Raw genomic sequence first — 19,140 nt, 5'->3', positions numbered from 1 at the left:
AATTAACTATACATCCTGATTTCTTTTTTAAGATTTTATTTTATTTATTTGACAGAGAGCGAGAAAGCCAGCGAGAGAGGGAACACAAGCAGGGGGAGTGGGAGAGGAAGAAGCAGGCTTCCAGCAGAGCCCGATGCGGGGCTCGATCCCAGGACCCTGGGATCATGACCTGAGCCGAAGGCAGACGCTTAACGACTGAGCCACCCAGGCGCCCCTATACATCCTGATTTCTATCTATATAAAGTCATGCAAAATACCATAAATATGAAAACTTCTCAGCAAAGAGAAAGAAAGAACAGGAGAAGGGAAGAGGGCTAACGATGCTTACTGCTTTCACAGCGTTCTTGAGATGCTCTCTGCTTACAGTGAAAGCATCTGAAATGATTACACTTTTTAACTTACCAAACTGGATTCTGAAGAAACTTTGCATTTGAAATGCAGGTTTGATAGAAGGAAACACAAATCAAGAAAGTGCTTAACTACATCAACGAACGTTTTTTCTTTTTTAAAGATTTTATTTTTAAGTAATATCTACACCCAACATGGGGCTCAAACTCTCAACCCTGAGACCAAGAGTCACATGCTCCATGGACAGAGCCAGCCAGGCACCCCAGTCAATGAACCCTTTTATAAAACTTAAAACCCCATGAAAAGACTTCTTTCCAGACAGCCAAACAAAATGCTGAATTTTTTTTTTTTTTTAAGAGAGAGAGAGGCAGGAGGGAGGGGCAGGGAGAGGGAGAGGGAAGAGAGAGAATCTTAAGTAGGCTCCATGCCCAGCATGGAGCCCAACCCAGGGCTCGATCTCACTACTCTGAGATCATGACCTGAACAGAAATCCAGAGTCGGACACAACCAACTGAGCCACCCAGGCACCCCCAAAATGTTAATTTAGATTCTGATTTTGAAAGCTATCTGTAAGGGCGCCTGGGTGGCTCAGGCGATTAAGCATCTGCCTTCGGCTCAGATCATGATCCCAGGGTCTTGGGATCGAGCCCCACGTCAGGCTCCCTGCTCAGTGGGGAATCTGTTCCTCCGTCTCCCTCTGCAGCTCCCCCTGCTTGTGCTCTCCCGGTCAAGTAAGTAAATAATTTTTTAAAAAAAAGAAAGCTGTCTGTATTCACTTCCTTGTGTTTAAAATTCTAGGCACTGAGATCAAGAACTTTTTGATCTGCATTTCTCATACAAATAACTGACATTTTACTGATTAAATTTAGAAGGTATGTATAAATAGGTCAAACAAGAGAAGGGATTACAGGTCAAACAAATGCATGGCCTTGGCCCCACATTATCAATGTTCCCAAGTTATTTATTAAATTATTAAATATCAAGGGAGATAGAAGGGAGATACACACAAAGGTGACTTACCTATGACCACAGTGAACAGTGAAGTTGACTTTTGTTTTCTTCAATTACTAAGAAAGGTATTTTTCTGGGCTGACTCTTCTGAGACTTCTAAGTTCTACAAAACAACTTCAAAATTAGTACCCAGGAGAGAAAAACTGGACAATACTTAATACACAAACATAGCAGAAATGCCTTTAAAACACCATAAAGAATTTATAAAATACAATGAAGTCACTTCATACAACTACCACTCATCCAGCAAAGGGGTACTGATTTCCTAGTCCCGTGTGGGGCCCTTTGGGGTCTAACTGCCTAGTAGGAAGGCTCTGTTTGCTCTACCACGTATGTTTGCCTTCAACTATGGCAATCAGCTAATGCCCAAATATAACTGGCTCTTTGTCAGCCTTAATATGGACTATGTCGTGAGCCCTTAACGGGGACAGTGGTCATCAACAAGAATGAACAACGGTAAGGGCCACTAATTATAAGTACCTACTAAGGGCTTGGTTAGCATTGCTAGTTGTTTCAGGAGGTATTTTTTAAAAGAAGATGAAAAAAAATGAAAGAGGAGGATGATACCTAGAAAGACACGGGTAGACACAGGTGGTGAACTTTAGCTTGCAGGGTGAGCCCAACTCCTCACCTCTTCCTCCTCCCCATGGGGCCTGCATTTGAGCTCAGCTAGGGTTATTCTCTGGGCTTTCACTCATGCTGCTTCCTGTCTGCTCAAACAGCCTTCCTATGTATTTTACAATCTGATGTATTTTAGTTTACTCACTTAAAAACACTATTCTAATGGGAGAAGATATTTGCAAATGACCTAGCGGATAAAGGGCTATCCAGAATAAATAAAGAACTCAACAAAATCAACACCCCCAAAATAAAAAATCCAGTTAAGAAATGGGCAGAACACATACACAGACATTTCTCCAAAGAAGACATACGAATGGCTAACAGACATATGGAAAAATGCTCAGCATCACTCATCATCAGGGAAATACAAATCAAAACCATGATGAGATCACCTCATCCCTGTGAGAATGGCTAAAATAAACAACTCAGGAAACAACAGGTGTTGGTGAGAATGTGGAGAAAGGGGAGCCTTTTGCACTGTTGGTGGGAATGCAAACTGGTGCAGCCACTAGAAAGCAGTGTGGAGGTGCCTCAAAAAGTTAAAAAATAGAGCTACCCTATGACCCAGCAATTGCATTAGTAGGTATTTATCCAAAGGATACAAAAATGCTGATTCGAAGGGGTACATGCACCCCGATATTTATAGCAGCACTATCAACGACAGCTAAATTATGGAAGGAGCCCAAATGTCCATTGACTGATGAATGGATAAAGAAGATGTGGTTTATAGGTAAAATGGAATACTACTCAGCCATCAAAAAGAACGAAATCTTGACATTTGCAACAACAAAGCTGGAATTAGAGTGTAATATGCTAAGCGAACTAAGTCAGAGAAAGACAAATACCATATGGTTTCACTCATACGTGGAATTTAAGAAATAAAACAGATGAACTAAGGGGAAGTGGAGGAAAATTAAAATAAGATAAAAACAGAGAGGGAGACAAACCATAAGAGACTCTTAACTATAAAGGACTGAGGACTGCTGGAGGGGATGGGGGTGGGTGGGGATGCGCTAAATGGGTGATGGGGTTAAGGACGGCACTTGCTGGGATGAGCACTGGATGTTATATGAAAGTGTTGAACCACTAAATATACTCTTGAAACCAATACCACACTATATGCTAACTAACTTGAATTTTTTTAAAAAAAGAATACATATCAAAACAAACATTATTCTATAGGGGATCTATAGGCTTTATCAGCCTGAGATAAAAAAGGTTAAGAACCCTGGCAGACAACACCAACAGTCTCAGTCTAGCAATGAGTATGTCCAGTCCCATGTACTTGTCAAAAGTCCAAATCTCCCCACCCCCACCCCTCAAGTAAGTAGGAAGCCTGCTATGGGGGAAGGTGATGTAGTCAGCTGTGCTGTGTTTTACTCTTTTTCTTTTCTCTCAAAACATTGGGGCTCTTTTTAAATAGTTAATACACTGACATAAAATAAAAATAACATATATTCTTCTTCCCATCCCCTTCTGTACATGTGAAGAATACCACAAAGACCTTTCTGTATCTCGCTTCTATTCACTTAATAATACATCCCAGAAGTATTTCCACGTCCAAGTCTTCCTCATTCTGGTTAATGGCTCCGTAATATTCCACCGTGTGGACATACCATCACAACTCCCTCAGGTCCTTTTTGCTGGACACCTGGACTGTGTTCAAACTTTTGCTATTACAAAGCAGTGCTCCGACTAAAAACTTATACCCGGGCCACTTTATACACACGTGGGTGTAGTCGTAGGAGAGATTCCCAGAGCGACACTGCTGTGTCAAATGATCAGTTCCGCAATTTTTAGGAAACAGGTCCAAGTTCCCTGGCAGAAGGTTCGAATCACTTTGTGCTCCCCCAGCGATGTCTCAGAACGCAGTGCGGAAAAGGGCTTTGAAATAAGACCCTTGTTCTCAGCACCAGATGGCAAAAAATAGTGAAGCAGACAGGCCACTCAGATCCTGCTCCCATATTACAAAAATTAAGGACTTTTAACAAATTATTTGCTTTTTCCTGTAACTAGCTATCCCAGTTCACAGGACCAGAGGAAGAGAGTTATAAAGTATGTTGCCAAGTAGATTTATTTTTTAAAAGATTTTATTTATTTATTTGAGAAAGAGAGAGAGCATGTGAGCACAAGCAGGGGGAGGGGCAAAGGGAGAGGGAGACGCAGACTCCTGGCTGGGCAAGAAGCCTGACTCAGGGCTTGATCCCAGGACCAACAGAGCCACCCAGGCCCCTCTAAGATTTCTATTAATTGAATTGTTTTTGCCACATTTCCAGAATTAGTTAATAATCTTCTGGAAGCCAATATTTTTTCCAACTAATTCCAAATGATTATCTGATTCTGGCTGTGGGATGTTAAGTAAAAAATTTAATCACTTTTCCTCACCCATAAGATGAAAAGTTGAGATTACATACCTCTTCTGGGTCTTTCTAGCTCAAAAATTCTCTTAAATCAAGTTTTCATCAACCTCAACAGCTTTAGCATGTTTTCATTCTATAGCTGAGGTTACTGTTTTGTCTTTTTCCTGTTTTTTTCCTATTGGGTCCACTCCAGGTGTTCACTGGGCAATCTCCGTAGCAGGCACTGCGTGTGCGACAACTAGGAAAGCCAAGATGACTAAGAGAGGCTCCTGAAGGTGCTCACGGAGGAGAGGAAGACGAGCATGTAACCTCTCGTGCACTGTGACCTGCGTGCTCATGGAGACACATGCACAGACACACACGGCCGTGCCATGAGGACAGAAGCGAAGGAGCTCTCGATTATATCTCGATTATATCTCAGATAGGAATTTAACATAAAATGCTCCAGAAGAGGTGAAGAGCCTGAGGCCATGAGAATGAGTAGGAGTCTGTCAGGTAGATCATACTGAAGGGTGGTCAGTTCTGCTATAACACTTGTTTGGAAAATAAGAAGTTGTTCCAGCACAGGCAATATATGAGGAAACAATCTGGGCATAATGTGAAGTTTGCATTTATTCACATGCAACCTTGTCCACGAGAAACACTAGGTAAACTGTACCCAGCTGGACCGAGCCATGGCATGCAGGAATACATATACCCACAGGCACCCCTCAAACATCCGCTGGCCCCCCGGCTTCCCCGGGGTGTTATAAGCCACGCCATCCACATCTGCTGCTGCAACTTCCCATTCGCTCACCTTCCCGCCACTTCCCAGTGAGTCACAAGCTGCCACCTCCCCGACACCCAATTCGACATGCAAACTTCAGGTCTCTTTCAAGAGAAAGTGCCACACTTATTGTAGTATTTATGTATTTCTTTACCACCTAACAGGTGTAAAAACTCCTACCACTGTGATTACATTCCTGTCCTTTAAAAAAAAAAAAAACAAAAAACGTATCACTGGCAAAAAAGTGTTTGAGTGTTATGCTCCTAACCCCATTTTTCCTGTGAGCTGTGTGGTTTTTATTGTACAATTTTGCATCACGTGGTCATATTTAGGAATCCGTAAGTTGTATAACAGAAGAAGTAATGTGGTTATTAAAATATTAAACAATGCTGTGATATAATAATATGCACTTTTTAAAAGTTTTTTTTTTTTTTTTTTTTATTCGACAGAGATAGAGACAGCCAGTGAGAGAGGGAACACAAGCAGGGGGAGTGGGAGAGGAAGAAGCAGGCTCATAGCGGAAGAGCCTGATGTGGGGCTCGATCCTGCAACGCCAGGATCACGCCCTGAGCCAAAGGCAGACGCTTAACTGCTGTACCACCCAGGCGCCCCCTAAAAGTTTTATTTAAGTAATCTCTACACCCCATGAAGGGCTCAAATTCAAGACCCCAAGATCAAGAGTCGCACAATGCCACCGACTAAGCCAACCAGGTGCCCCTTGCGCTCTGCTTTTTATTTTTTTTTTAAGATTTTATTTTTTTATTTGACAGAGAGAGAGAGCATGAGTAGGGAGGAGAAGGAGAAGCAGGCTCCCCTCTGAGCAGCGAGCTCGCTGCAGGACTCGATCCCAGGACCCCGGGATCATGACCTGAGCAGAAGGCAGACAGATGCTTAACTGACTGAGGCACCCAGATGCCCCTGTATTCTACTTTATTAAAGCATTAAATAATAAGATCTAGCAGCAGCTCTACTATTCTATAATTCTGAGGTAGTGCTAAGTTATAAAGGATATTTATTTTTTTCTTTTTTTTAAAGATTTTATTTATTTGACAGGGAGAGAGAGCACAAGCAGGGGGAACAGCAGAGCGAGAGGGAGAAGCAGGCTTCCCACTGAACAGGGAGCCCAATGAGGGGCTTGATCCCAGGACCCTGGGATCACGCCCTGAGCTGAAGGCAGATGCTTAACGACCAAGCCACCCAGGCGCCCCTAAAGGATATTTCAAGATATCTGCAATAATTATAATGTGATATGAAACCATGTGTGAAGTCTACTTACATAAACTATGGCTTGTTTCCTATATTCTTAATTAAAGGAAATGCAAAATTAATTAGAGGTTAATTAAAATAAGTTTATGTGTGATTTCTATTCCCATCAAAGTTTATGGATCCCCTGAATTCTACTCAACAAACTGATTAAAAATCTCTGCCCAACAAATTCATAGAGAAAAAAAGTAGATTAATAGTCACAAGGGGCTAGGGGAGAGGGAATTCGGGAAGTGACTGCTAATAGGTACGGGGTTTCTTTTCAGACTATGAAAATGTTCTAAAATTGGATTAGCGTGACGGTTACACAACTCTGTAAATATACTAAAACCACTGGATCGTACACTTCACGTGGAAGAACATTATGTTATGTACATTATATCTCAATAAAGCTGTTTAAAAAAAAAACCTTACAAATACTTAAAAACACTTTCTGTCCCAAAGTAAATAAATTACTTCACTAATGCTTTAAAGAGTTTGTCAAGAAAAAAAAAATCTTCCCAGAAAACACCACAAAGTCCATCAGGGTTTCCACTTTGAAAATCTCATATGGCATACACGGTATATATACTTTCAAAAATCACTGTTCTGGGGACCCATTATTCTTTAAGGTAATCTTTGAAACTGTACTGAAGCTCATGGCAATGAGCGTGTTGATTCTAAAATGGTTAATGGGGGCGCCTGGGTGGCACAGCAATTAGGCATCTGCCTTCGGCTCAGGGCATGATCCCGGCGTTGTGGGATCGAGCCCCACATCAGGCTCCTCCGCTGGGAGCCTACTTCTTCCTCTCCCACTCCCCCTGCTGTGTTCCCTCTCTCGCTGGCTCTATCTCTGTCGAATGAATAAATAAAATCTTTATAAATAAATAAATAAATAAATAAATAAATAAATAAATAAATAAATAAAATGGTCAATGTTCTTGGGGCGCCTGGATGCCCCAGTGGAGTGTGCAACTCCTCATCTTGGGAGTTGTGAGTTCGAGCCCCACACTGTGTATAGAGATTACTTAAAAATAAAATCTTCAAAAAAATAATAAAACAGTTAATGTTCTAGTTTCAGATCATCTGTGTCACATGGAAACAGCTCCATGGGACTCTGAATCTAATAAAATACCAATACAATGGAGAGCTAAGCAAGCAATGCCACTGGAGAGCATTTCATCAAACAAGACAAGGATGTCCACTCTCACTTTTCTATTCAGCATTGATATGGAGGTCTCAGCCAAAGCAATAAGGTAAGAAAAAGACATAACCTAAAGATTAGAAAAAGAAATTCTTTATTCACAAATGACATGACTGTCCATGTAGAAAATCCTAAGCATCTACAGAAAACCTACCAGAATAGGTGAATTTAGTTAAAAACAATTTACAAAAGTCAACTGTAGTCCTTTATATCATCAACAGACAATTAGAGAGTGAAATTTAAAGTACCATGTATAACAGCATCAATAAACAAAATAACAGGAATAAAATTAACAAAAGATGTGCAAGACTCCTATGAAAACTACAAAATATGGTTAAAAGAAATGAAGGAAGACCTATTTAAATGGAGATATACTCTGTTCACAAATGTCAATTCTTGGGTGCCTGGGTGGCTCAGTCAGTTAGTGGCTGCCTTCAGCTCAGGTCATGATCCCAGGGTCCTGGGATCGAGTCCCACATCAGGGTCCCTGCTTAGCCAGGAGTCTGCTTTTCCCTCTGCCTCTTCCCCTGCTTGTGCTGTCTCTCTCTCTCTCTCTCTGTCAAATAAACGAAATCTTAAAAAAAGGTCAATTCTTCCCAAAGTTATCTATAAATTCAGTGAAATCAGAATATCAGAGTGGGGGCGCCTGGGTGGCACAGTTAAGCGTCTGCCTTCAGCTCAGGGCATGATCCCGGCGTTATGGGATCGAGCCCCACATCAGGCTCCTCCGCTATGAGCCTGCTTCTTCCTCTCCCACTTCCCCTGCTTGTGTTCCCTCTCTCGCTGGCTGTCTCTCTCTCTGTCGAATAAATAAATAAAATCTTTAAAAAAAAAAAATATCAGAGTGTATTTTTATAAAAATTGACAAATCGACCGTAAAACTATGATGGACCTGCAAAAGATCTAGGATAGACAAAGCAACTTTGCAAAAAAAGAACAACAAAGCAGAGCATGTATACTACTTGATTTCAAGAATTTCTACAGAGTTACATAATCAATACAGTGTGGTCTAAGGAGAACAACCAGATCAACACAACTGATCAGAGAGTCCAAAAATAGACCCTTGCACTTACAGTCAACTGATTTTTAACAAAGTTGCCAAAAATAATTCAATAAGAAAGGACAGTCTTTTCAACAAATGGTGCTGGAACTGGATATCTATGTGAAGAAAAATGAGCCTGATCCTTACCTCACACCATCTGCAAAAATTAAACTGAGATAAACCATAAATCTAAACCTTTAAAACTTTCAGGAAGATAAAATATTCACACACTTGAGGTAGATTTCTCAGGATACAAAAAGCACCATTTGAAAAAAATTGATAAACTAGACTTCTTCAAAATTTTACCTTTCTCCTCTTCAAAAGACACTTAAGAAAATAAAAAGGCAAACCAAAAACTGGGAGAAAATATTCATAATATATCTGACAAAAGACAAAGGCCGTGTGTGCGGACTATGTTAAGAACTCTTACAATTCAGTGATAAACAATTCAAATTTAAAACGGGCAGAAAGCTTGAACAGACACCTCACAAGAAAAGATACCTGAAGAGCCAATAAGCACATGACAAAATGCACCTCATCGGGTTATCAGGAGAATACAAGTGAAGTGGCAACCAGATGGCACTTCACATTTACGAGGATGGCTAAAATCAAGCTGACTGACAAAACCAAGTGACGACGAGGATGTGGAGCGCCTGGAACTTGCATACACTGCTGGCAGGGATATAAAGGGTTCAAACCACCTTGAAAAATAGTACAGTGGCTTATTAAAAAGTTAAACATATGACTGTCCTATAACTAGTAATTCTACTTCTAGGTATTTGCCTTAGAGCAATAAAAACATACATCCATTTTAAAAAGGCTTATACAGGGGCACCCGGGTGGCTCAGTAGGTTAAGCGCCTGCCTTCCGCTCAGGTCATGACCTCAGGGTCCTGGGATCGATCACCGCCCCCACCTCGTCAGACTCCCTGCTCAGCGGAGAACCTGCTTCTCCCTCTCCCTCTGCCCCTCCTCCCTGCTCTTGCTCTGTCTCAAATAAATAAAAATCTTTAAAAAAATTTTTTAAATAAAAAAAAGAAATAATAGATCTAAGTAATAATAATCAGAGAACGCTAAAATCATTAAGTGAACTTTATGATAATAAAAGCTCAGGCTGACAAACTTGAATTTTCCATCAAGCTTTACATCCACAAGTGGCACAACCAGACAGCAGGATCCTCCTGACAGTGGAACAGGCAGCAGCCGGAATCACCAGTGAAGGAGTGAAGCCAAAGCAAACAAACACCCCGAAGTGATCCCAAGTCTAACCAAGTCACTAGATCTAAAGAGCAGTTCCTAGGCATCATGGAGGATAGAGGAGTGTGTTAAATAACAGCGAGGACAGTTGGGGCGCCTGGGTAGCACAGTCGTTAGGCGGCTGCCTTCGGTTCAGGGCGTGATCCTGGTGTTCCAGGATCGAGTCCCACATCGGGCTCCTCTGCTGGGAGCCTGCTTCTTCCTCTCCCACTCCCCCTGCTTGTGTTCCCTCTCTCGCTGGCTGTCTCTCTCTGTCAAAATAAATAAATAAAATCTTTAAAAAAAAAAAAAACAGTGAGGACAGTTAACAAGACCCAGAATGTGGGAAGTTCGACAGGACAAATGACCCAATGTTTCTTCCACAAATAAATGGCTTTAAAAGATGAAGAAGGAGAAGAAGAAAGAGGAGGAAGTAAGAAGGAAGATGAGGAAGGACCTGTCAGTGATTAAGAGAGACTTTATTTTTTTTTTCAAGCTTTTTTTTTTTTTACTAATGTCTGCACCCAATGTGGGGCTCAAACTCATGCCCCTGAGATCAAGGGTTACATGCTCTTCTGACTGAGCCAGCCAGGTGCCCCTTAAGAGATACTTTATTATTTTTTTAAGATTTTATTTATTGGAGAGAGAGAAAGAGTACACGAGAGAGAGAGAGAGAGAGAGCGCACAAGCAGGGGGGAGGGGCAGAGGAAAAGGGAGAAGCAGGCTCCCCACCGAACAGGGAGCAGATGCCCAACCAACTGAGCCACCCAGGTGCCCCGTAATATTCTACTTCTGTATTTGAAATTTTCTATAGTAAAATGTATACTTTTTATAGCCCCAAGAATTTAAATTCATCTGCCCAGGCAACCAGAAAGAGGAAGTTTGGGTCCAGTGGCATTTGAGTGTGATTTTCCCCTCATCTTTAAAACCAGTGTGCTACCTCTCTGCCTCAGAAACATAAAGGAACTTTCCTTCTAATAGAAAGGGACACCCCACCAGTGATATTTGCAAATGAGTAAATCCGTGGAATATTCAGATACGTAGATGGGGTCAAAAGAAAAGTAACCACATACATTTCTGGCACTGCTGCTGAGATTCTCAGAGCTGATGGGGAGCAGAGTACTCAGCTCCAGGTCCGTAACCATCTGGCGAGACTCTGCCAGCAAACGCTGAAGCTTGCTTGTGGGCGAAAAGTCATCCTGAGAAGACAACACGGTGTAAGCATTCAAGAAATCAGGAAGCCTTTTTAAATGTTTACGGTTACAAGCGCAATGTTATAAACACAAATGTTAACTACCCATTAATATTTCTCTGACTTTAAGTATTACATATCAAAGCAGGACATTAAATACTAGAATACCGAATTCCATTTATTTCTTAGAACCTCCTTAGCTAGGGGCACGTGCGTGGCTCAGTCAGTTAACCATCTATCTGACTCTTGGTTTTGACACAGGTCCTGATCTCAGGGTCATGAGATAGAGCCCTGGGTCGGGCTCTGCGCTCAGCACAGAGTCCGCTTCAGATTCTCTCTCCCTCTCCCCGTTGTGCATACTCTTTCTCTCTAACAAATCTTTAAAAAAAAAAAGGACCTACTTGGCTAATAATTTGATTTTAACAGACCTTACAACTAATTAAGTAACATCCACATGCTAAAAAGAATTATAGGCTAGAGTGCCTGGCTGCCTCAGTAGGTACAGCACGTGACTCTTGATCTTGGGGTTGTGAGTTTGAGCACTACGCTGGGTGGAAAGAGTTAAGATAAAATCTTACCAAAAAAAAAAAAAAAAAAGAATCCTAGGCATTGTTTAGCTCTCCTAAATCAACTTTTTAAAGCCATAATTAGCATGCTAATTAGTATTAGCCAAAATACTTGTAAAATGTAGCTTTAACATGAAAGCCCTGTAAGCTTTTTAAAATATGTGGATATTTGCCTTAGTTTGTTCTTGTTCAGTTTTCAACTTTGGGATCTGAAGTTTTAGCCTGACAACCACTCTCAAAAGTACATAGACTAATTTTTTCATTAAGGAAAGTTAATTCTGGGCGCCTGTGTGGCTCAGTCGGTTAAGTGTCTGCCTTTGGTTCAGGTCATGATCCTCGAGTCCTGGGATTGAGCCCCATGTCAGGCTCTCTGCTCAGCAGGGAGTCTGTTTCTCCCTCTGCCTCTGCTCCTTCTCTCACTCTCTCTCTCTCTCAAATAAATAAAATCTTTAAAAAAATAAATTTAAGGAAGGTTAATTTTAGGGGCACCTGGGTGGCTCAGTCAGTTAAGCATCTGACTCTTGATCTCGGCTAAGGTCTTGATCTTGGGGTTGCAAGTTCAAGCCTCGCATTGGCTCAAAAAAAAAAAAAAAGTTAATTCTAATTTTCCAAGAACAAAGATGATCATGACTGACCTGGATCTAGAAGATACCTGTGTGTGCACACGTGCACACACACACACACACACACACACCCCTAAATATATACGTATACATGGACAGCGTAAGCATATGCAATGTCATATATGGTCTCAGAAAAATGGGTACAAACATTGAAAAAAGGTCTCACGAGAGCTAAAAAGATAGTAGCTGATACCTGAAACCATACCCATAATGAACAGGGATCCTGTTCATCAAATCTATGCTCCTTTGGAATTCCTGCCTCTGAGTCCCTCCTCTCATTCCCAGGAAACACTGATCTGTTTTCTGTCACCAGAGATTAGTCTGCATTTTCTGGAATTTTATACAAACACGTTCATACTTTAGTCTGTCTGGCATCTTTCATTCAGTATAATTATCTTGCGAGTCACCCATGTTACGTACGTATAAGTAGTTTATTCCTTTTTATTCCTGAGAAGTACTCCATTGCATGGATACACCACAGTTTGTCTCTTTACCTACTGATGTGTATTTGGGTTGTTTCTAGTTTTCCAGCTAATACAAATAAAGCTGCTTAAATATTCACATGCAAGTCCCTGTGTGGACATGTTTCCATTTCTCTAGACGTGGAATAGCTGGGTCATATGGTAGGTGTATATTTAACTTTTTAGGAAACTACCAAAGTGTTTTCCCAAATGACTTGCCCCACTACCAGTGAACAAAAGTCTGTGTTGCTCCAGATTCCGGTCAACACTTGGTAGAATCTACTTTCAACAAAGAGAACTAATACTCATTAGATACCTGTTTGGAGCCAGGCCCTGTAGTATCACATTTAGACCAAGCAACTGTAATGTTATTATTGCATATTTGCACATAAGAAATTGAGGCTCAAAGAAAGTAAAGAATTTTACCCAGGTCATAGAGCTAAGACAAAGCAAAACAAGGATTTGAATTCAGATCAGTTTCAAAGCCCATTATCTTCCCCCAAATAACACCAACAGGAATTAGGTTCACTTGAAGAACTTATTTTCTCTGTGAAAGAGCTGCAATGAAGATCCCGTTTATGGTGAAGGTACTGACTGGCTCATCCATAATAGAGACTATGTAGTAACAACCTCACTGACCATCAGGAGGGGTGTGAACAAACTGGTTTATTCAAATCAATGGACTACACATCAATCGACAATCAAAATGAAGAGACTAAGTCTTCAAGCATCGGCATGGGTAAATGTCACAAAATATTCACAAAGCTGGGAAAAAATCACATTGTGAACGGATAGAGACAGTATTTTACCATTTATGTACATTTTATTTTATTTTTAAAGATTTTATTTATTTATTTGACAGAGCAAGAGAGCACAAGCAGAGGGAGCAACAGAGGGAGAGGGAGAGTCAGGCTTCCTACTGAGCAGGGAGCCTGATGATGTGGGACTCGATGCCAGGACCCTGAGATCATGACCTGAGCCAAAGGCAGATGCTTCATTGACTGAGCCACCCAGGCGCCCTTATTTTATTTTTTAAATTTTATTTATTTATTTGTTTGAGAGAGAGCACACACATGAGTGTGCCAAGAGCCGGGGGAAGGGCAGAAGGAAAGAATCTCAAGCAGACTCCCGCTGAGTGCGGGGCTCAATTCCAGGTCCCCGAGATCACGACCTGAGCTGAAATCAAGAGTGGGATGCTTAACTGACTGAGCCACCCAGGTGCCCCCATTTGTGTACATTTTAAACACAAAACATTATGTAGTGGTTAAATATGTTTTTATGTAGTAAAAGAACAAGCATAAATGCAACTTCAGGATAGCGATTAACTGGTGGGGGGATGGGGCATGGAGAGGACAGTACATGGGATTCGCACTTTATCTGTAACATTTTACTTCTCAAACAAAAAAACTAAAGCCAACATGGCAAAATGTAAACATGTTAAATTTGTGTATATTGCTTGTTATAGCCTTCGTTTTTTGTTACGTTTAAAACATATGTGTGTGAGACACCTGGGTGCCTCAGTCAGTTAAGCATCTGCCTTCGGCTCAGGTCATAATCCCAGGGTCCTGGGATCAAGCCCCGCAATGGGCTCCTTGTTCAGCGGGGAGCCTGCTTCTCCCTCTGCCTGCCACTGCCCCTGCTTGTTTTTTCTCTCTCTCTGACAAATAAATAAAATCTTCTGTACATAAATAAATATATATGTGTGTGTGCGTGTATCTACCAATCACCTGGAGGGCCTGAGGGACATTTTAACTAGACTTAATCTCTTTAGGATAATATTTTAAGGAAACTCTGACTTTGGTTAAACGATATCATTAAAATTCCACAATTAGAAAAACAAAACAAAACTGAAGAATGACCAAAATTAAGCACATTAAAAGCCATACTACAGAAGAATTCAAAGTACGGTGGGGAGAAGTTTTGCTTGAATAAACGGGGTATTTCTAAGCAAAATACAAACCTTGTCACTGGACAATGGTGCCTCTTTGTTGAGTAACAAAATCTTAGGTGAGTTCTTTGTATCAGAAGAGGGCTCTGTCTCTATTAATTTCTCATCCTCTCTTGTGGCAGATTTTGAAGAACCCAAACAGTGGGAATGCTGGATGGCAATTAGCTCACTATAAATAATAAAAACCAAACAAACAGACATCTTAAAATAATATCAAACATATATCAACAATACTCTTATACTTAAAAGCATCTCAACAAGACAAAAAAAAAAGCTGTTTTTCTTTTTAATGAAGAAGCTCAAGTTCGAGTAGAACATTATAGATTTGAATAGAATACTTGAGTAGAATATTATAAGTTAATGCATACGCTCTGCACTAAGAATTAAATCAGAATTCTTAGTTGAAGGATTAACAACAGAATAATTTCCCTCCCCCTTCCAAAAACAAGAAAACAAAAAAGAAGGTTCAAGGGACAGGAGCATCCAAAAGGGAGGGGGAAAAAAATTAACACAGGTTACACTTGTGAAAATTTTGGGTTTTTGGTTGCGAAGTTGATTTTTGTTAGTGGTTTTTAAAAGTCCTTTTGTGAAAGTAGAATAGCACTGTCGGCTATTAATTCTTCTATAGGTCCTCAGTATCAGAGAAGAGACACATGCAGCCGAGCTTCTGGGTATGTTCTTAAAAGTGTGGCTCAGAGAGGAGTGAGCCACAAAAGCTGTTCTGCAGCAGACCAGAGGCGCTTGGAGCCTCTTCCTCCCATGTTCCCTGGAACTGGAGAACAGGCTGCCGCCGCTTCTCCCTCTACAGCTAAACCCCTATCTGTCAAATGGAATGGTGGTGCAAATGTGAGCATTTCAGTCTGATAATAGAACAGGTACACAGCAAGTTCTTATAATCAAAGGAAAACTAGGAAAACACAATTATCTTTCCTATTTAATCACATACTTGTCATGTGATGTCTCGGCATGTGCCTCTGCTGGCAGGCACAGGTCATCTGGATTATTTCAAGCCAGGGAGGTCAAACAAAACTCCAAATTTAAATTTCTTTCATATGTTAAATTTAATATATGTCCACCATGCTCTTAAAACTAACATAAACTTTTCCCTTAATATATGCACGTTCTTTGTTCAGTAGTGAAAAATGTGCAGTTTTGTCCTCCTGATACTTGCAATTATTTAAAGAAAATCTTTAAAAAACAAATATGAATAGATAACATTTAGTGGAACAATCATTTTTTTAATTTCACAACTGACAGAAGAACTATCTGTATGATTTTTAAATGACTCGGGCTTTTCAAAGGCCCAAAGAAAAATACAAATAATGAAAATAATACAAAGAAATTTTTATCATAAAGTCCTAGGGAAGTCAGTGTGATGATAAAATAAGGCTCTCGATATAGCAACTTTGTCCTTTCTGTAATTTAAGATGGAAGAGCTAGGTTTTATTTAAAAATAGCAGACATTACTATAGCGCCCCTCAACCACAAGAGTCAGCAATTCTAACATTAAGACGAGCCTGAATAACGCAGCGTATGCTAATAAGGAATCCATTTTCTTTTCTTAAAAAAACTATTAACTTTTACCAGCTTGTTACATACAAATATTCTTTTTCTTGCATGATTTTAAAAAAGAAGAAAGTTTGGGACATGTAAAGTGAGCAGAAAGGCAGAAGCAGTTGGATATGTAAATACGCCAATGGGGGGGCAGCGGGGGAGGTGGCCGGCAAAATTCTTATCTGGGGTCTAGAGAATGTGATCTCTGCATAGACAGCTTATCAATTCACACTGGATCCAAGGGTGAGGAATGCCCCAGGGCAGCATTCTACTCTGTAAAGTGACCCCACCATTAGTTTTTTTAAAAAACATATTTGCCCAACTCATGACAACTGGTTTTGTTTTCAAACAAAACCTTTGCCTCAGAAGCTGTCCTAGGTACAAACTCTTCATGGGAATCTAAACGGTCTCTGCACAATCGGAAACTCAACAGCCTACGTGCTGATGAAGAGAGTGATGGGTCTGCCTCACACACGACTTGGGTTTGCAACACTGCTCTCCGTTGAGCAGTGAGCACGCCGTGGCTACCGCAGCCCCCTCCACTCCCCAGCAGTGGTGTTGAGCAGTAGGAAACATCACTAACCTCGTGGCGGAGTTGTATTTCCTTCCACCGGCACTTTCTGAACAAGTACACACACATTTGTGGCGAACAATTCTCTGCACTTTAGAAGGCTTGAAAATGCTCATCCACTCCACGTCAGACACGTGGCCTGGGGCTTCAATGATGAAGTTACTCGGGTGGCAGCACTTGGATTCATACATGTCACTCTCCCCCAGACAGGTTTCATTTTTATGGCAACAGGAGAGTCCGGACCTTTCTACATCATCTTGACTTTCAACATCCAGCTTTTCTGGTTGTCTGGACCCGGAACAGCTGGCCAGGCCCAGGTACACATTGACATCATGCCACTGTTTCTCATCAGATAACGACGTGGATGTTTCAGAGAGTTGTTTCTCTTCATTCTGAATCCCGATCCCATTACCTTTTGGTGACTTTGCGTGGATCTTGGACAATGTACTTTTGTTTTCCGGTTCGATCTGCATTTTTCCTCCCTGAGACCAAGACTTTTGCTTCTCCAGTAAGTCTTTTGTAAACAGAGATGAGATAGCAATTACACTTCTTTCCCCAAATGAAGTACTACCCTGTCGTTTCTTCTCTTTGCACACATCACATGGGCTCCTGTCTGACCAATTTTGCTGAATCAACGTGGTCTCAAATTTTGGATCTTTAACCAATGACTTCAGATTTTTCTCCCTCTTAATATCGACTTTTGGGCGGTGATTCTCAAGGTCCGACAAACGCATGTCTCTGCTATGGCGGCATTATAAAACACCGAAGTTATAACATACACTTAATACTGTCACTCTAAATATTTCACCCAAACCTCATTCATTGAGCTAAATCCTATTAAGACTCATTTGTCCGAAATGAGAACATAAGGGAGAACGTGTATTCTTTCTTCAGAGCCTGATTTCAACCTGACTTCAAGGAAGTCTCTCTGATCAGCAAGCCCGAACGCCCACTTTCCCCTTTCTATCCTCACCTCCCACCGTGCTTACTGCGGATACCGCAGTCCTCCTTTTACTGTGTGTATCAACTACTTAATAACGCAGCAAACTTCCCATTATAACTATATTGTTCACTAACTTTCATGCATATTTCCTGTCTTTTCAATAGACTCCTAAGTTTCTTAATATGCAGAAGCATTTTCAACCCTCCTGGCACTTTAGGACAGCCTTACACAAACATTAAGTGTTCTGTAAATACTTGTTGATTGATCTGTTATTTCTCTTCCTAATTCTGTTAGTTTCACGGCAAACAGAGGTGAAAGCCAGGACTGAAAGGGGACAGAGATTCAAGGGACAGAGACGCATTGGAAAGTGCCAAATGCACCTACCATACTGTATTCACCCTCCCAGTTATCTGCTGGATATTCACATGGTCTTAAGTAAGAATGACAGGTGTGCATAAAATAAAAATTAAGAATATATACAAACGTGATCAACCTTTTCATAAACTGTCTTCATGTCCCCTGTATTCAGGTATTCGGATCTGGAGAGTTCTGAGCCCTCAGGAAACTCACCCCCTACCTTCTGGAAGGGGACAGGCCATTTTACACTCTTAAAGAACAATTTCACTCATCTAGCCCAAGAGCCTCCCAGGGGCAATGAAGTATAGAAAAGGGAAGAGCCAATGTGGTGGGGGCTTCTGCCGATGAGAGCACGGTGGGCCAGTGCGGTGTACTCCAGCAGCGGCAGCGGCCAGGGCCCAAGGCAAGAGTGTAACACCCCCCGCAGAAGGCCTGGAAGGAAAAGCAGAGCAGCCACTCTGTAGCAACAGCTGCTCCTTCCGACGGCTCGGCAACTACTAACCACCAGGCAAAGGAGCTGCTGGCAGCCAGCCTTCGTAGTTACACGGTCACACCTAGTGGCTGGGAACCTCCCTAATTCCTGCTCCCATTCATGTCTGTCACACTTCTGCTTGGAAAAGTAGACTAAATTTAACTGTGGGACAGTTATATGCCTATTAAATTAAACCACACCTCATGTATTTGTATTTTAACTTTACAGAAACCAATTTAGTTCACACACTGCTTATTATAGGTAAGAAAAGGTGTCTCCTTCTATTAACAAGGAAAACCCAGCTAAAAGCAGAGATCGGCCTCAGCTAGCTGAACTCCTACTACAGTTATTTATACATTCATTGGTGTTACTTCTCTTAGGCAAGTACCATGTCCTATGTATCTTTATTTTCCCCATTCCCAGCCCAATGAATGCTAACCACTAAACTCTGAGTCTACATGAAAGAGTAAATGAGTCAACCTCTGTGGTTTCTACTTGAGCTCAAAGCCTTGTACACAACAGACACATAAATAAGGCTAATGAATTTCTTTTATCGAGTGGCTAAATCAGGATCAGGCCTAAAATTCTAAGGTCAGGTCTCATTACAACCCAGGATTATAATGA

At 41.2% G+C, this 19,140-nt stretch overlaps 1 protein-coding gene across 5 annotated transcripts in view; it reads right to left on the bottom strand.

The window, feature by feature from the left end:
- CCDC62 (coiled-coil domain containing 62) overlaps window positions 1-19,140 on the bottom strand; it is a 41,918-nt gene that overhangs the window by 4,114 nt on the left and 18,664 nt on the right. For 3 of the 5 annotated variants that reach the window (XM_045777991.2, XM_087857412.1, XM_045778002.2), the window contains 4 exons: window positions 16,757-17,485; window positions 14,632-14,788; window positions 10,903-11,028; window positions 1,369-1,462 (listed from right to left, as the gene is read on the bottom strand). In XM_045777991.2, coding sequence (XP_045633947.1) covers window positions 1,409-1,462; window positions 10,903-11,028; window positions 14,632-14,788; window positions 16,757-17,485 — 1,066 coding nt within the window. In that variant the 3' untranslated portion in view covers window positions 1,369-1,408. The remainder of the gene's footprint in view (window positions 1-1,368; window positions 1,463-10,902; window positions 11,029-14,631; window positions 14,789-16,756; window positions 17,486-19,140) is intronic. The other 2 variants (XM_087857411.1, XM_045778010.2) reach the window with 1 other exon arrangement.

This window comes from Ursus americanus, chromosome 30 (genome assembly GCF_024610735.1).
Source record: "Ursus americanus isolate L20-20 chromosome 30, mUrsAme1.1.p, whole genome shotgun sequence".
Lineage (NCBI taxonomy): Eukaryota > Metazoa > Chordata > Mammalia > Carnivora > Ursidae > Ursus > Ursus americanus.
Note: the sequence above shows the minus strand (reverse complement) of the source record. Positions and strands in the feature narration are given on the sequence as shown.